The following is a 17,817-nucleotide window of genomic DNA, read 5'->3' on the forward strand; positions in this document are numbered from 1 at the left end:
AGGAGCAGAGAGAAAGGAGGACAGAGGATTCGAAGTGGGCTCTATGCTGATAGCAGCAAGACTGACAGCAGTGAGCCCGATGCTGGGCTTGTACGTGTTCTGAGCCGAAGTCAGACACTCAACTGGGCCCATAACTGGGATTTTTTTAACCTCTTAATTCCCTTCACCTATTTTACCCATCCCCGCGCCCCCACTGGCAGCTACCAGTTTTCTGTATTTATGACTCTGTTTCTGCTTTCGTACTTGTTTTGTTTTTAGATTCCACATACAAGTGAAATCCTATGGTATTTGTTTTTCTCTGTCATACTATTTCACTTAACATAATACCCCCTAGCTTTATTCATGTTGTTGAAGATGGTAAGATCTCAGTCTTTTTTATGGCTGAGTAACATTTCATTGCATATACCCTACATCTTCTTTATTCATCTGTGGATAGACACTTAGGTTGCTTCCATATCTTGACTATTGTAAATAATGTTGCAATAAACATAGGGGTGCATATATCTTTTTGCATTAGTGTTTTTCTTTCTGGTAAATACCTAATTCTTTCGCTTCTTGAAATAAACCCTTATTCTTTCCTATCTCGGGACTCTTGTCCTGGAATCTTTCTTCCCTCTCTCATCCCCCAACATTTGCTGATAAAATAGCATGTTCAAAGTCACTTCCCATGGCTAGCTCCTTCTCATCCTTTGGGTCTCAACTTACATGTCACCTCCTCAGAGAGGCCTTACCTGGCCATGTTATCTAAAGTGTAGTTTCCCATATTATTCTCAAGTTTAGCTCTTTGTTTCCTTCAAAGCACTTCCCACGATTTTTAATTATTTTATTTTTTCCTTGGTTTACTAGATTTTGTGTGCCCCCTTCACCAGTCTAGAGCTCCACAAAGCCATTATACACATCTGTTTTGTGACCAGCACATAGTGAACATTCACTGGGTCTTCGTTGACTGAATGGAGAGGAAGTCTTTTAACATCCTGCCCCTCTGCTCCCAGTCAACCCCAGGAGCATCTACTGCTCTTGGGATACAGTGGAAGAGGTCCACCAGCCAAGGTGATTCTCTCCCACCTCCTCAAGAAACTCCTTGTATCCTTGATTCCTTCTTCTGTGCCTTCACCTTCACAATTATTTCCTATCAAAACTCAAAGATGTTCACATTAAACAACCAACCGGCCAGAAACCCCAAAAGTTCCTCTTCAGGCCTCGGGTCAGCATGTGACTGCCCTCTTGACTTTCAGGACTCAGCTGAACACTCTCCTGTGTTCCTCTACAACAACTTCTCATACTCGTTTTTTGGGAGCTCTTCAATATTGGGATCCCCCAAAGTCCTGTTTTTTTTTTCACCCCCCAGTGAAAAGGGGAGGTATTCCCGTGGGGGAAGAGTCTGAGAAAGAATTCTGACAACGGGGCGCTGAGGAGTGAGGCTGGGTGAGGGAGAAGTAAGTGGTTAAGGAGAGAGCTATGAAAAGCGCAAGGCTATTGGTCAAGGAGGACAGGTGCAGCGGGGAAGACGTGAGTCTCTGTGACGTGTCACAGGGGTAAGACAGGGGAGAACGGGAGGCGCGCGCCAGGTCGGGGAAAGTGCGCGCTCTTGAGCGCAGGCGCCTCTGTGCGCCTGCGCTGCCGTTGCCAGGTACCGCCGGCGAAAGGACAACTTAGACAAGGGGAGGGGGCAGCGGGGACTCCGGAAGGCCACTCTTTACCCGGAAGTGGTTGCAGAGGAACATGGCGTTGCTGGTGCGAGTCCTTGTGAGTGAGGGAGTACTTTTCTGCGGTCGCCCCCAGGGTTGGAGTCGGAAAGGGCAGGGCGGGAGAAGCTGGAGGAGAGTGCAGGAGGGGAGCTTGGGTGGCAGCGAGGCTGCGCGGTCGCCTTTCTGCGGGGAAACTGAGGCAGCTGCCCACTTTCCCCTACCCTCGGTTTGGTGGTGGCTTCCCCGTTTTTGGAGGAGGGAGAGAGTGACATCGGACCCAAATCTGGCGAAGTTTGCTTTTCCTCACTTACTCTTGCGACCGCTCTCCCTCAGGGAGAGGCAGCACGTGGGGGCACTGATTGGAGTTTTCAGGAGGCCTGGGTTCCTGTTTCTGTTCTGTCACTGATTCCCAGTGTGACCTTGGGCAAATCACTTTCGGGTCTCAGTGTCCCGACGGGAAAAATGGGGACGTTAATCTGCAGTTCCTTCGGTTTCCGAGATTCTCTGGGTTTGTTTCCGAGACCAATCAGTAAGACGATTCTTAACTGTACAGTTAAGTGGAATACTGTTTCAGGTCATGAGATTGAAAGCTGCACGCAAACCGAGCTCATACTCTGCCGAGCACAGTGTATGGCACACCGTAGGTGTTCAATAAATGTTGAAGGAATTAACGAAGTGAGGAAGGAATTACTTGACTTCTTAGCACTCTTGTGAGAAACTACGGCCCTTGTGATTCAGCCCCTGTCCTTCTAGCATACTCTGACATCTGGGAATTCAAGGAGAAAGAAAGTGGCAGCAGGAAAAGGTTAGGATGATACAGAACCTAGTTACTAATCATTGAGTGATGGGAGGGTTTATCATTTTAGCTAGTCTTTCAGAAATTGGGTCAAGGACATTGTTTTTCGTAGCAGACACTGCCCATTCCTGCCTCTGGCTATCGTGTGAGTTATTTACACTTCTGTTTCTAATCTTTTTATATATGGTTTATAAGAACTGCAATTTTATGTCTTGTATTTCTTGTCAGCCTAGCAAAGTGCGGTACTCTCTGTTCTGCTCAGTAATTGTTTGAAGAATAGCTCATATAACCTACAGAAAGATTCACTTAGTGAAGTAATTGTTGATGCCAGGGCAGAAATTGATTCAGATCTGAGAACTGCGGGAGAAATGGCAAGTAGGATGTCCTAAATTATTACACTTTTTTTTTAAATTTTTTTTTTCCAACGTTTTTATTTATTTTTTTGGGACAGAGAGAGACAGAGCATGAACGGGGGAGGGGCAGAGAGAGAGGGAGACACAGAATTGGAAACAAGCTCCAGGCTCCGAGCCATCCAGCCCAGAGCCTGACGCGGGGCTCGAACTCCCGGACCGCGAGATCGTGACCTGGCTGAAGTCGGACGCTTAACCGACTGCGCCACCCAGGCGCCCCCTAAATTATTACACTTTTAAGATGGATATGTCAGGAAAAAGATGAAAAGTTTATTGGGCTATATACCTGAAAGGAACACCTTGATTTATCTTGGAAGTTAGGGCCTGCCTGATATATTAAATATTCTTGCCCCTGAGTGTGTGGACTGTTGCAGGTTTATTTCTTCTTAGGTGGTAGCATCCATAGACACCACCTAACTGCCCTCTATTTGTCATATTTTTTGCTATTTATTCCTTTCTGCTCATCCTTTTAGATAAAAAGCAAGTTTAGATAAGGAAAAGTCACTTTTACTTTATACTATGAATCTTTAAAAGTTTCTTATTATATAATGTGCTGTGTGACAAAGCAATGGAATCTCCCCTAATACTAGTTGAAAGTGACAGTAAACATGAAAGCAGCAGATATTTATTGATTACCTATTCTGAAGAGGCATTTGGGTTAGGTGCTGAGGAATTCACAAATATAGGGAATCTACCTTCTAGGAGTCTGAAGAGCCTTGGTTGAAAGTGTGGCTCTGTTACTTATTTTGTGTTACCTGGAGCCAGTCCCCTAACTTCTCTGAGCCTCAGATTTCCTTAACAGTAAGTTTGATAGGATTGATCTGAAAATCAGTTGATACAGGTGACATTTAAGTGCTTTTCTTCTCTTCCTTTTAGTTCAGCACCTGTTTTGAGAGTACTGCATTCTGGGAACTATCCAAGGAACTGAGGATGAAAATCATAGACCTCTGCCTGAAGTTTATAGTCTAACAGGAGAGACAGAAAAGAGAACTCCTAATACAATACTTGAAATGCTGTGATAGAAGTTTGTACCAGGTGCTATAGGAGCAGAGTAGAGACATACTAAACCAGCTTGAGGGTAAGCATCCATCAGGGAGTGATGCCTGAACTAAACGAGAGCATTAGAGAAGGGGAAAGAGAGCATATGCTACTAATGCCAGATAACCAAGAACTGTATGTGACTCTGGCTTGACTTGGGCACTTATGGTGAAATGGCAGGATTCAGGACCTTGTGTCTCATGGTTAGGATTAGAGGTTTATCCTGAGGCACAGGGGACCCTTTGAAATGTTTTAAGCAAGGGAAGATTTATTTTTAAAGTTTTTTTTTTTTTTCAAATAATTTTCATTTTTGGATTTTATTTTTCAAATAATTTTTAAGTTGAAACCAACCCAATCTTCATTTTAAAGTTTCTCTCCTGCCTATAGTATAAACCACTGGGGTACTTCTATAGGCTGAGACCCTGAGTCCTTCAAATGGGTTGAGGAGTTGCATCATGGGTAAACTACAAATGCACACTGAGGAGCTTTGAATAGTGTGCAACCTAACGTGAGCTGATAGCAGCTCAGTGTCTAGGCTGGTTTCCTGTGGTTGCCAGTTTGCGCCTGGCCCTGGAGACTGGGTTCTAGGACAAGGTTATGCACTCCCTGACCTTTTGGTACTTGTGCTGGATACAGACAGGTAGTCCTTGATGGCGATGTATACATATTACTTGGTGTCATCTATCATGCTGTAGATGGCATCTATGTCAAAGCTTCTGTTTTTAATGCAAAAGAGTTTGTTTTTAAAGGGTTTTTTTGATATTTACTCTTTTTTCATTTAAATTTTTAAAGTTAAAGAATAATTGATGTACAGTGTTGCACTTATTTAATTATATAATTTGATAACTGTTTAAAAAATTTTTTTTAATGTTTTATTTTTGAGAGAGAGAGAGAGAGACAGAGTGCAAGCAGGGGAGGGGCAGAGAGAGAGGGAGACACAGAATCCGAAGCAGGCTCCAGGCTCTGAACTGTCAGCACAGAGCCAAATGCAGGGCTCAAACTCAGATCATGACCTGAACCGAAGTCGGACGCTTAACCCCTGATAACTGTTAACATAGGTATACACTTGAAAAGCTATCACCACAATAAAAATAATGAACATATCTGTCAGTCTCCAAAATTTCTTTGTAGTCTTTTGCAGTCCTTTTCTCCTCTTCTCTCCTGCAACCACCACTGATGAGGGGAACACTTTAGTTTCTTTCTTTCTTTTTTTTATTAAAAAAAATTTAAAAATATTTATTTATTTTCGAGAGAGAGGCAGAGTGTGAGGGGGGAAGTGCAGAGAGACAGGGAGACACAGAATCTGAAACGGGCTCTAGGCTCTGAGCTTTCAGCACAGAGCCCAACACAGGGCTCAAACTCATGAACCATGAGATCATGACCTGAGGCAAAGTTGGACACTTAACCAACTGAGCCACCCAGTTGCCCCTAGTTTCTTTTATCATTTTTAAATTGAAATTTACAAATTTCATTTTGAAAGTGTAAAAAAAGTAAAAAAAAAAAACCATATAAACACTTACATCCACTAGGAGATTTTTGCTTTAATATATCCCTGTAGCAGTTGTGGAAGGATCAGTCAGAGTGGGCTGAGTTTCGGGTCCCAAAGTCCAGCCAGAACTACTCACGTAATCCTGGAAGAAGTAGAAGGCCTGTACTAAGAGGAGGCAGGGAAAGTGTGGTTATAGAGGAAGGGATGATTTCAACAAGTATTGAGGAAACAGAGTCTACAGGGTTTGGTGGAAGGTTAGATATTGAGGGTGAGGGAGAGGGGTGTCTAACAGTGAGTCCTAGCTCTGCCTTGGATGACTGAATTAATATAGCAGTGTCCTTCACTGAGAATATCCAGTTGGAGATGGTGGTGTTTTATTGTTTGTTTTTAAGTAGGCTTCACACCCAGCGTGGTGCTTGAAGTAACCACCCTGAGATCAAGACCTGAACTCAGATCAAGAGTTGGAGGCTTAACTGACTGAGCCATCCAGGTGCCCTAAGTGTTTTTTTTTGTTTGTTTGTTTTTTTGTTTTGTTTTGTTTTTTTAAGCAGCTGGTGAGTTGGTGTTCAGGAGAGACTAAGCAAGCAGAGATATAGGTTGTAGTTGAAATAAGATGTTGAGTTTTCCTGGGGAGTAATATGGATAGCTAACATTTATAGGGCACTTACTATGTGGTAAGCACTCTTGTATACTGTATATATACGTGAACTTAATCCTTACACTAGCCCTTTGACAAGGTAGGCACTATTATTTCCCCCATTTTAAGGTAAGAAATTTGAACCACAGAGAAGTAATATTCTTGAAACATTCTCATTAGTTTCCCCTTATTTTTTTTACTCTTTTTTCCCTTCTCCAATAATGGGTTTAAGAAGGAAGAGGAAGCTAAAACATTGCTATTGCTAAGTAGCTCCAGCAGAGGAACTGGATATTTGAGTAATACAGTGGGACTTGTTTATGGTTTATGAGCTGTCCTGGGCATTGGTGGTCATTTTTGCTTTATTTTGACAGTATTAGAAACCGCAGAAAGCCACTCTTGTGCTAGCTATTTATTTATTTATTTATTTATTTATTTATTTATTTATTTATTATTTAAAAAAAAATTTTTTTAATGTTTATTCATTTTTGAGAAACAGACAGAGACGAAGTGTGAGTGGGGGAGAGGCAGAGAGAGAGGGAGACACAATCTGAAGCAGGCTCCAGGCTCTGAGCTGTCAGCACAGGGCCTGATGCGGGGCTTGAACTCACAAACCGTGAGATCATGACCTGAGCCGAAGCAGTCGGTCAACTGACTGAGCCACCCAAGTGCCCCCACTCTTGTGCTTTTTAAAAAAAATTGTAGTAAAATATAGATAATATAAAATGTACCATTTTAATAGTTTTTAACTATACAGTTCAGAATGGTATTAAATGTATTCACATTGTTATGCTGCCATCACACCGTCATTCACAGAACTCTTTTTATCTTGCAAAACTGAAATTCTGCCTATTAAATGATAAATCATTATGCCCCCCTCTACTTAGTCCCAAGCAGCTAGCATTCTTTCTGTCTTTATGATTTTGACTACTGTAGGTACTCATATAAGTGGAATCATAGGGTATTTGTCCTTTTGTGACTGGTGTATTTCACTCAGCATAATGTCTTCAAGGTTCTTCCATGTTGTAGCATGTGTCAGAGTTTCCTTCCTTTTTAAGGCTAAATAATATTCCATTGTATGTATAAACCACATTTTGTTTACCCATTCTTTTGAGGATAGACACTTGGGTTGCTTCCATCTTTTGGCTATTATGAAATAATGCTGCCACTATTTATATCTTTTCAAGTCCCTGTTTTTACTTCATTTGGGTATATATTCAGAAGTAGATCATATGGATCATATGGTAATTCTATATTTAATTTTTTGAGCATTTGCCATTTTATTTTCCACAGTGGTTGCACCAGTTTACATTCCCACCAGGAAAGCATAAGGGCTCCAGTTTCTGTACATCTTTGTTAATGCTTATTATTTTCTTTCTTTTTTTTCCTTCATAGTGGCCATCTTAATAGGTGTGAGGTGATATCTCATTGTAGTTTTGATTTGCATTTCTCTACTGATTAATGATGTTGAGCATATTTTATATGCAAGTTGGCCATTTGTATATCTTTGGACAAATGTCTATTTGAGTCCTTTGCCCATTTTTTAATTGAGTTGTTTGTTGTTGAGGAATTTTTTTTTTATATTCTGGAATCAGTGCCTTATCACATCTATGATTTGCAAATACTCTGTCCCATTCCATGGGTTATCTTTTTACTTTGTTGATAGTAGTCTTTGATGCACAAAAGTTTTTAATTTTGATGAAGTCCAACTTAACTATTTTTTCTTTTGTTGTCTGGGCTTTGGTGTCATAGCCAAGAAATCATCGCCAAATCTGATGTCATGAAGCTTTTCCCTTATGTTTCCTTCTAGGAGTGTCATAGTTTTAGGTCTTATGTTTAGATCTTTGATCAATTTTGAATTAATTTTTGTATATGGTATAAGGTTTTATTGTATTTTTTATTATTTTCCTTGTGTTGCTGTGATGATAACAATTAACATCTTGATTTACAACAATCCAGTTTGAATTAATATCAACTTAATTTCAGTAATATATAAAAACTATGGGGGTCCTGGGTGGCTCAGTTGGTTAAGTGTCTAACTTCAGCTCAGGTCATGATCTTGTGGTTCAAGCCCCATGTTGGGCTCTGCACTGACAGCACAGATGGAGCCTGATTGGGATTATCTCTGCCCCTCCCTCCTTCCTCTTGCCTCCATGCTTGCGCTCGCGCACACATGCACACACACACGTGCGCGCGCACACTCTTTCAAAAATAAATAAATAAACATTAAAAAAAAAAACCCCTGTGATTCCATTTAGCTCCATTCCTTCCTGGCTCCCTTGTGCCATTAATGTCATTCAAATTATGTATTTAAACATTGTGTGCCCATCAGCATAGATTTACAATTTTTGCTTTATGCTGTTGCCTTTTAAGTTAAAAATAAAAATAGAGGAATGCCTGGGTGGCTCAACTGGTTGAGCTCTGACTTCATCTCAGGTCATGATCTCACTGTTTGTGGGTTTGAGCCCTGTGTCGGGCTCTGTGCTGACAGCTCAGAGCCTGGAGCCTGCTTCGGATTCTGTGTCTCCCTCCCTCTCTGCCCCTCCTCCTCTCACACTCTGCCTCTCTCTTATAAATAAAACATTAAAGCAAATTAAAAAAATAAAAATAATTAAAACCAAAAAATATACGTATGCTGTATTTTTTTAATTTATCCAAGTAGTTGCTTTTATCTGTGCACTTTATTTCTTCATGTGGATTTGAGTTACTGTACTGTCAGAGGTCTCATTTCAGCCTGAAGTTCTCCTTTTAGTGTTTGCTGTAGAGCAGGTCTGCTGTTGGTTTTCTCAGTTTTTGTTTATCTAGAAAGTCCTAATTTTTCATCCCATTGCCTTCTGTCTTCCATGGTTTCTGAGGAGAAATCAGCTATTAATGTTATCAAAGATCTCTTGTACATGTTGAATAGCTTCTCTTGCTGCTTTCAAGATTCTGTGTTTTTGTTTTTCAACAGCTTGATTATTATGTCTTTTTTTAACACTTTATTTATTTTATTATTATATATTATTTGTTTAAAAAATTTTTTTAAGTTTATTTATTTTGAGAGCAAGAGAGGGAGAGGCAGGGAGGGGCAGAGAGAGAGTGGGAGAGACAGAATCTCAAGTAGGCTCTGTGCTGACAGCAGATGCAGGGCTTGAATTCATGAACTGTGAGATTATGACCTGAGCTGAAACCAAAAGTTGGACGTTTAACCAACTGAGACACTGATGTGCCCGTTTCATCTTATTTTTGAGAGAGAGAGAGAGAGAGAGAGCGAGCGAGCACTTGTGTGTGTACCACATGAGCTGGGGAGGGGCAGACAGAGGGAGACAGAGGATCTGAAGCAGTCTCTGTGCTGATAGCAGAGGGCCTGATGTGGGGCTTCAACTCACGAACCGAACTGTGAGATCATGACCTGAGCTGAAGTTGGATGCTTAACCGACTGAGCCACTGAGGCACCCAACATATATCTATTTATAGATTTCTCTGCATTTATGCTATTGGAGTTAGTTGAGTTTCTTGGATTTATAGATTGATGTTTTTCATCAAATTTGGGATATTTTCTGCCAGTATTTCTTCAAATATTTTTTGTTTCCCTTTATTTCCTCTTGTCCTTCTGAGACTCCCCTTATACATATGTTGGTACATTTGATGGTATCTCGTAGGTCTCTGAAGCTCTGTTAAAATTTTTTCATTCTTTTTTCTTTCTGTTCCTTAGTTTGGATAATCTTGGTTGATCTATTTTCACGGTCACTGATTTTCTCTTCTGCTCAAATCTGCGGTTTAACCCCTTTAGGGAAATGTTCATTTTATTTATTGTTCTTTTCAACACAATAATTTGGTTTTTTTTTTTTTAAATAATTTCTCTGTTGATATTCTCTATTTTGTGAGATAGCATTCTTATACTTTGCTGTAGTTCTTTAGAATGGTTTCCTTTAGATTTTAAACATATTTAGGGGTGCCTGGGTGGCTCAGTAGGTTAAGTGTCTGACTCCTGATTTTGACTCTGGTCATGATCTCATGGTTCATGGGATTGTGCCCTGTGTTGAGCTGTGCATTGACAGCGTGGAGCCTGCTTGGGATTCTCTGTCCCTCTCCTGCTTGTGCTTCCACTCAAAATAAATAAACTTTAAATAGTTTCACAGTCTTTGTCTAGTTTATCTAACATGTGAGCTTCTTCAGGGACAGTTTCTGTAGATTTTTTTTTCCCCTTCTGTGTATGGACCATGCTTTTATGTTTCTTTACATGTTTCATACTTTTTTTTGTTTTTGTTTTTTGTTTGAAAACTGGACATTTTAAATAATATGTGGCAACTCTGGAAGTCAGGTCTGTCCTTTCCCAGAGTTTGTTATTGTTTTTCTGTTTAGTGATATTTCTGAATTAACCCTGTAAAGTCTATATTCTTTGTTGTATGGTCTCATCTCAGTTAGCTTAGTGGTCAGGTAATGATTGGAGACTTCTTAAATACCTGGAACCAGTAAGTCTTCTGTTTTTTGCTGAAGGGCTCTGTGCACATGTTGTGGTACACCATCAACAGTCTTACAATCATTTAACATCTCTGCCTTAAATTTCACTTCCTGCTTGTGCAGACCTTCAAGGTTAACCAGAGGTCTCAGGTCTTTCCTGTTCTTGTGCACAGCCCTGTGCATATGCCTGGCCTTCAGATTCCCAGGAATATGTCATACCTTTTCAAAGCTCATTCTCTTGCTTTTCCTTTTAAGCTTCTTTTGTTAGCCTATTGTTTTCTCCATGTATTATCCATTGCCTCAGGCAGTTATGAAGTTAAACAGTTGTTTTCAATGAGTGCTCCTGCAGAAATGTTTTTTTCAGTTTTTTCATGTTGAATGAGTTTTACATTGGATGGAGTCTTCTAAAGAGCTACTAAACAGATCAAATAATGCCATTTCTTTGCAAGTAAGGCTTTAAGGACCATCAACCCTGTTCCGAAGTCAACTTTTTTCCAGAGACCACTAGTTCTTTTTAGTGACTAGTACTATTTAGAAACCAAGTCTGGATGCTGGATGTGGTCATTGCTTCCAGGACCTATCAGGACAGGAATAGGAAGCACATGTATGTGTATACATTTACATAAACACATCTATTTCTGTATTTGTCTATACATATTAATAACCCATACCAATAACTCTAAATTCATACTAGTATCTTGGGGTTTATTGTACCTTTCTGCCTTTCTATAATAGAAATTTTAATGTACATAATAATTAATACATATATTTACTGATATGCCCAATCTTAATATATTAAATGATTTGCTCAAATCTTTCCCGGATGTAATCAATCTTTTTTTTTATATATACATTTTTTTTCTCAACTTTTTTTTTTTTTTTTTTAATTTTTGGGACAGAGAGAGACAGAGCATGAACGGGGGAGGGGCAGAGAGAGAGGGAGACACAGAATCGGAAACAGGCTCCAGGCTCTGAGCCATCAGCCCAGAGCCTGACGCGCGGCTCGAACTCCGGACCGCGAGATCGTGACCTGGCTGAAGTCGGACGCTTAACCGACTGCGCCACCCAGGCGCCCCTATATACATTTTTTTAATGTTTATTTTTGAGAGAGACAGAGACGGAATGCGAGTGGGTTGGGGCAGAGAGAGAGCGAGGCACAGAATCCAAAGCGGGCTCCAGGTTCCGAGCTGTCAGCACAGAGCCCGGCGCGGGGCTGGAACTCACGTGAGATCATGACCTGAGCCGAAGTCGGACGCTCAACTGATTGAGCCACCCAGGCACCCCGTAATCAATCTTTTAAAGCTCAGATTGGAACCCCCAACAAAGTGGGAGGAGGCAGAGGATTCAGTAATGATGGAAGGAATTGTTGAACATTCTCTGCTCCTCTGGTATGTCTAAGTATCCTTTTGTATAGCATGCCACTTCATAATTTGCAGGATAGTTTGCTACAATAGTGTTTATCCTCTGGATTATGGAATTAAATTAGTATCCATGGCATTCAGACTACAGGAACCAGTGAACATTTACAGAGTAGATTTGGTGACTATGGTTGATCTTCATTATTCAAGATTCTGTATTTTTGAATTCATTATACTTGCTAAGATTTATTTGTAATTCCCAAATCAATATTCATGGCACTTTTAATGATCATTTATGGATGTGTGCAGAGGAGTGAAAAATTGGAGCTGCAACATGCAAGTCCTTGCTGAGGTCGATATGCTGACTTATTTCAGCTCTTATACTGTAAATAAGTATTGTTTTCACAGTCTATTTAATGCTAAAGTTTTTGTATTTTTGTGCCTTGTTGGTGATTTCCCTGTTTAATATGGCCCCTAAATGTAGTTATCTAGTGTTACTAAGTGCAAGAAGGCTGTGATATTCCTTATAGAGAAAACTTACGTGTTAGATAAGTTTTGTTCAGGAGTGAGTTACAGTGCTATTGTCCATGAGTTCAATGTTAATGAGTTAATTGTATATTTATAAATAATAAGATGTCTTTAAAGAGAAACACACAAGGTTATGTATTGATTGGTTTATGAAAATGTTGTGACCAGAGGCTTGCAGGAACCTAACCCTGTATTTTCTCTAGGAGCAATGGTTCAGTATTTGCTAACTCAGTGTTTATAGTCACTTTATAAAGCAAAACTACGGAGAATAGGAGAATGGACTACCTGTAAAGCCTTTTCCAATTCATGAGTAAGCCAAGGAAAATACTATGTACAGTATCTTAAAAAACACATGCAGCAACAGGCTGGTCAATGGACTGATTAAAGCTGTAGTTGAAAAACTGGTCTGTCAGAATATTTTGAAATACAAATGTAAAATCACCTGCAGTTAACAATATGTACAGAAAGTAAAAACATGAAACCTGTCTTTAAGATTTTGGTTTTGAAGTGTTGGTGAGGTAAAAAGACAATAAAACCTCTTCCCACTTAATAATGGTGTATATATTAGCCTAAGTTAAGGCAGTAATTCTAACCATTGGAAATGGCTGTAAATGTTTTCCTGAACTTGGAAGTTGAGGTTTGCTAATTGTTATAGGCCTGATATGTTAGTACCTTTAAGAGGGAGCTAAGTACTTCCACAGATTTTTAAAAATATCTTCCTTTCTTTTTCTTTCTTTCTTTCTTTCTTTCTTTCTTTCTTTCTTTCTTTCTTTCTTATTTAGAAATTTTTAAAATTTATTTTTGAGAGAGAGGTTGAAAGAGAGAGAGAGAGCAAGCAGGGGAGGGGCAGAGAGAGAGGGGGACAGAATCCGAAGCAGGCTCCGGGCTTTAAGCTGTCAGCACAGAGCCCGACACAGGGCCGAACCCACAAACTACGAGATCATGACCTGAGAGAGCCTAAGTCAGACACTTAACTGACTGAGCCACCCAGGCCCCCCCACAGATTTACATTTATAAATTAAGTATTGGGAGAAGTGGGAAGGAATATGGACCAAGTAGAGTCAGTAGAACCAGTACCTGGAGTCTGGGGAGACCTTTTTTTTTTTTTTTTTTTTAAAGATTATTGATTTATTTTGAGAGAGAGAGAGAGTGCAAGGTGGGAAGGGGCAGAGAGAGAGGGAGAAAGAGAATCCCAAGCAGACTCTGCACTGTCAGAACAGAGCACAGTGCAGGGCTTGAACTCACAAACTGAGATCATGACCTGAGCTGAAACCAAGAGTTGGTCGCTTAACGTTCTGAGCCACCCAGGTGCCCCTGAGGAGACTTTTTGAAGCTAATGAACTCATGGGTTGGGGAGGAGGGAAGAAGAGAGTCCCAGAGGAACTGACTAGAAGGGAATTAGCTTGTGTGGAGAGGAGTAGTAATTCCCAAACCAGAGAATCTGAGTCAGGTTTTGGAACTGCTGAATGGAGAATACAAGGCAGGGTATGTAAATATAAAGATGAGTCTAGAGGGGTCTAGTTGGTCAAGATCAGGTGTTGACGTTTGATTAAAGAGGCACTTGGAGGCACTGCAAGCTTTTGAGAAAGGGAATTCCAGGTTAAAAACAATATTTTAAGAAATAGTTCTTTTTTCTATGACAGTTTGCTGGTGAAAGAGAAGCTTATTTACATAATTCAGTAACAGTTGTTAATAACAGTAATGATGCTTTTGTGTGTATTTTAGTATTCTCAAGGTGCTTTTACATATGATCCTTGGAACACTCCTGTGAGGTAGCTTTTATTATTCCCACTTTACATAAGGGAAAATGGAGGTCCAGAATGTTGAGTAGCTAGTTCAGGGTCACACAGCTATTCAATAAGAATCTTGGGATTCAAATACCCTTTCTGCTACATACCCTTTCTGCTCAGTTTCAATTAAGGGTTTGAACAAGAGTTGTTATTGTAGGATTGGAGAAGGAAAGAACAGAGCTGATTGCTTCTTTCTTCTAATAAGAACTGATTTAATGTATTGGCATAAAACCAAGTAGAACCAAAATTACAGAGAAAAATTTTGTTGACGTGGGGAAAAATATGATGAAATTCTTCAGAAGATCTTCCAAAAGTTTGCATTGTTCCTACTTGTAATTTCCTCTTACTTCCCCCTGCCTCCCTTGGCTTGAATCTGCAGAAGTTTCATCTTATCCCATATTTACATTTTTAGGAAAGGAACATCTAACAGTGGATGATTCTGGCAAATGATTCAGCATTAGTAAACAAAAAGCCAGTAATGGTCTCTTATTTGAACATTATCCCAACAGATCGAACCTCAGCTGAAATAAAATATTTTGAAACTTTACTTTTCATTTGAAACATAAGGTGTTGTGAGTAGCCTATTAAAAACAGTTACACAATTTTAAAACTGTGAGACACTTTAGAAGGCCTCTCTACGTTTAAAATTCCTGCACCTTTCTCCATGTACATTATCCCTATCACTTGTTGCCTACTCATGAGGAAATGGAGGTTCAGATTCAACTTAATATTTATTGAGTTGGACATGTTACAAGGTACGTTTGTTGATTTTTCTTAAGTCCTGAGAAGTAGGGATTTTTTTCCTTTATTTTATAGAAGAGACAACAAAGGCTTGTAGCTTTCAGTGGAGCCAAGAGTCAAATCAGTGTTTTCTGATTCCAAGTACGTGGCTCTTGCCACAATACTATACTGTGTTTTAGTTGTTTCAAGACTAGTTCATAGAGTGTTAGAAGATACTTTGGAGATATTCCTTTTACCCTTTCACCCCATAAATGAGCATGGATCCTGAAGTTGGGCTGTCTGGGTTCAGATCTTAACCCTGCCATTGTATTAACTTTGTGGCCTTGGGAAATTCCTTATCCTATGTATACCTCAGTTTCTTTATCCATATAAGTGGGATAATGGCAATATTCCTAGGTCATTCGGTGATGATTGTGAGTTTTAAGTGAGTTTATATATGTAAAGTACCTAGGAAAGTACCTGTCACAGAACAAATGCTCATAAGTATTACTAATAATTGCTATAAGGAACCTGTGCATTGTAGAGGTTAAATTACTTGTAAAGATCATATTAGAATAGCTGAGTTAAAACTGGAATCCAGATCTTTGACTCCTAGTATTGTAGTTTATGTTTGGCAAAGTGTTTTTAAATAATTTTATATTCAGCCCTCATTGTGGCCTTATAAGTTTTATATAGGTCAAATGAAAGAGACCCTTGGATCCCTCAGAGTTGGTTCCTAGAATAGACATCTCCAGTCCTGTGTACACGAATGCCATTTATACAGTGTGATGTATTTCAGGTTCATAAAATAGAGTAGGCTTCTCAGGTAGCAAGATAGCTCTTCCTTTCCCCAGCCCAGCCTTTCACTTTGGCCCAGAGACCTTTTTGAGGTTGGTTAATACCCTAGGGGGAAACTGAACTTCAGTCATTAACTCTAACAGCCATTTAATCTCTCTCTTTTGTTTTGGAAATCAATTTGGCTTAGTGTTTTCCTACCCTAAAAATGTCAGCCCTAGTTTCTTCATCCTTTTGGGGATGACACTGCTTACTATAAAGGCATTCTATGAAGATCAGATAAATCAGTGTTTATGAAAAGGCATTGCAGACTCTCAATTTAAATGATAATCTAATTGTAAAATGCCTGAAGTCTGCTTATTTTGTTACTCTCCTGAGAGGGAGCCCATGTCCCCCTGCTTGAGTCAGCCTTTACTAGCGTTGTTTTAGTCCATGAATCAGGAATAGGTAGGGGTACATTTTATCCTTGGAGAGATGAGCAGGAGGAAGCTTGTTCCTGGCCCTGTTTTGGAAGTTCTCTTTTCATGTACCCTGTTCTGGCAGAATTTCTAAACTTCTACTCATGGAGTTGGATATAGATTCTTGACAGCCTTTTTTTCTTTCTCTAGAGAAACCGGATTTCCCAGTGGGTTCCAGTATGCAGCCTATTGGTACCTGTGTCCTCTACACAGGCACAGTGGGGCAGGGCTCTGTCTGGTACTTTCCAGGTAAGGTTTGTTGTTCCTTTGCTTGGTATGAAAACCTTAGTGTTTATTTTCAAATGTCATATATTTATAGATTAGCCAAACAAATTGTGTGATGGAAAAACCTCATGAGACCACTTCTGGGTCTCTGTGGTGCCAGCTCAGGACTGATTCCTACAGTATGGTGTCTAGGGCGTTGCTTCTAAATACCCCAGCAGTGGAACTTAGCCTAGGATACCATGCTACAGTCTGATGATTTTTACTGTTGGGAATGTTTCCAGATATTCATCTCAGAGTTAACTGCAGGTTTCTTTTTGTAGCCACATTGTGCCACTTTTATTTGGGGTAAGAAATGTTTCTTCCTTTCTTTTTTTTTCTTTTTATGAACACAGAATCCAAGGAACAATTATTTGAGGCCTTTGTTTATCATTGACCACATGATTCATTACTTTGGACCCTCTTTGAGAGTTTTTTCTCCTGATTTTTGTTAATTATACAAATAATTTAGTAATAAAGGAAATAAAAGTCACCCATGACCTCAAACGTGAAAACATCTGCTGGTTTTTTTCCAGTCCTTATGTAGGACTCCAGTGTGTGCATACTAATTTTTTCCGTAGATGCCTTAACAAATATCCACAGAATTTTATTTTCTGGTGCCTTTTCACTTATTGGAGCAGACATTATTCATGTTAGATAGATTGCATAATTATATTTTTTGATGGCTACATGTTATTCTATTTACTTAGATTTTGATACTAAAATTATTTGCAAAAAAATTTTTTTTTGTCGTAGGCTTTAGTGTAGTTACTATTTCTTGATAGTTTAATAAATTTTTACTTTATTAAAGATGAATTCCTAGGAGGGTATACCCTGGGTCAATGAGTATAGGCAGTTTCTCTCTCCAAAAGGTGGTTTTAGTTTATATTGCCATCAGCAATGTATATATAACTAGTTTTTCATTAACTTCCTCTAAATTGGGTGTTTTAAAAAAAATTTTAACAGGGTAGAAAATGTTATCTTGTTTTGCTTTGTATTTCTTTATCTGTCAAGGTTAAACATTTTTCTGTTTACCAGTTGTATTCCAGTTTCCATATATGGAAAATCATTTATGCTTATATCTTTTCTCCATTTATCTATGGGAATTTATTCATATAAACTCTTACCAATTTATATGAATTCCTTCTGTAGCCATTAACTTCTTTTTCATATGTGATGTGATTAAAATTATTTTTGATATATTATATAATTTATTCATATAAATATATTACAACTATTTAAAATATAGTGTAATTCCCCCTAATTAGTGTGTAAACCTTGCCCTTCTGAGGACATGTATTGTTTGTGCCTGTATTTCCTGAGCTCACTAACCCTGGCACGGAGTAGGCACTGAATGTATGTTGAATGAATGAAGAATATGCCTATACAGAAGAGGCATCTACTTTTTG

The 17,817-nt window shown here is 39.3% G+C and overlaps 1 protein-coding gene across 1 annotated transcript in view; it reads left to right on the forward strand.

The window, feature by feature from the left end:
* The first annotated feature begins 1,688 nt into the window (after positions 1 to 1,688).
* LOC124503804 (ubiquinol-cytochrome-c reductase complex assembly factor 1) overlaps positions 1,689 to 17,817 on the forward strand; it is a 100,741-nt gene continuing 84,612 nt past the window's right edge. The window contains exons 1-2 of the mRNA XM_047069084.1: positions 1,689 to 1,746; positions 16,298 to 16,396. Of these exons, the coding sequence (XP_046925040.1) occupies positions 1,723 to 1,746; positions 16,298 to 16,396 (123 nt within the window). The 5' untranslated portion in view covers positions 1,689 to 1,722. The remainder of the gene's footprint in view (positions 1,747 to 16,297; positions 16,397 to 17,817) is intronic.

This window comes from Lynx rufus, unplaced genomic scaffold (genome assembly GCF_022079265.1).
Source record: "Lynx rufus isolate CCGP_SWC_20201006 ecotype Redwood Valley unplaced genomic scaffold, mLynRuf1.p SCAF_8, whole genome shotgun sequence".
NCBI classification, from domain to species: Eukaryota; Metazoa; Chordata; class Mammalia; order Carnivora; family Felidae; genus Lynx; species Lynx rufus.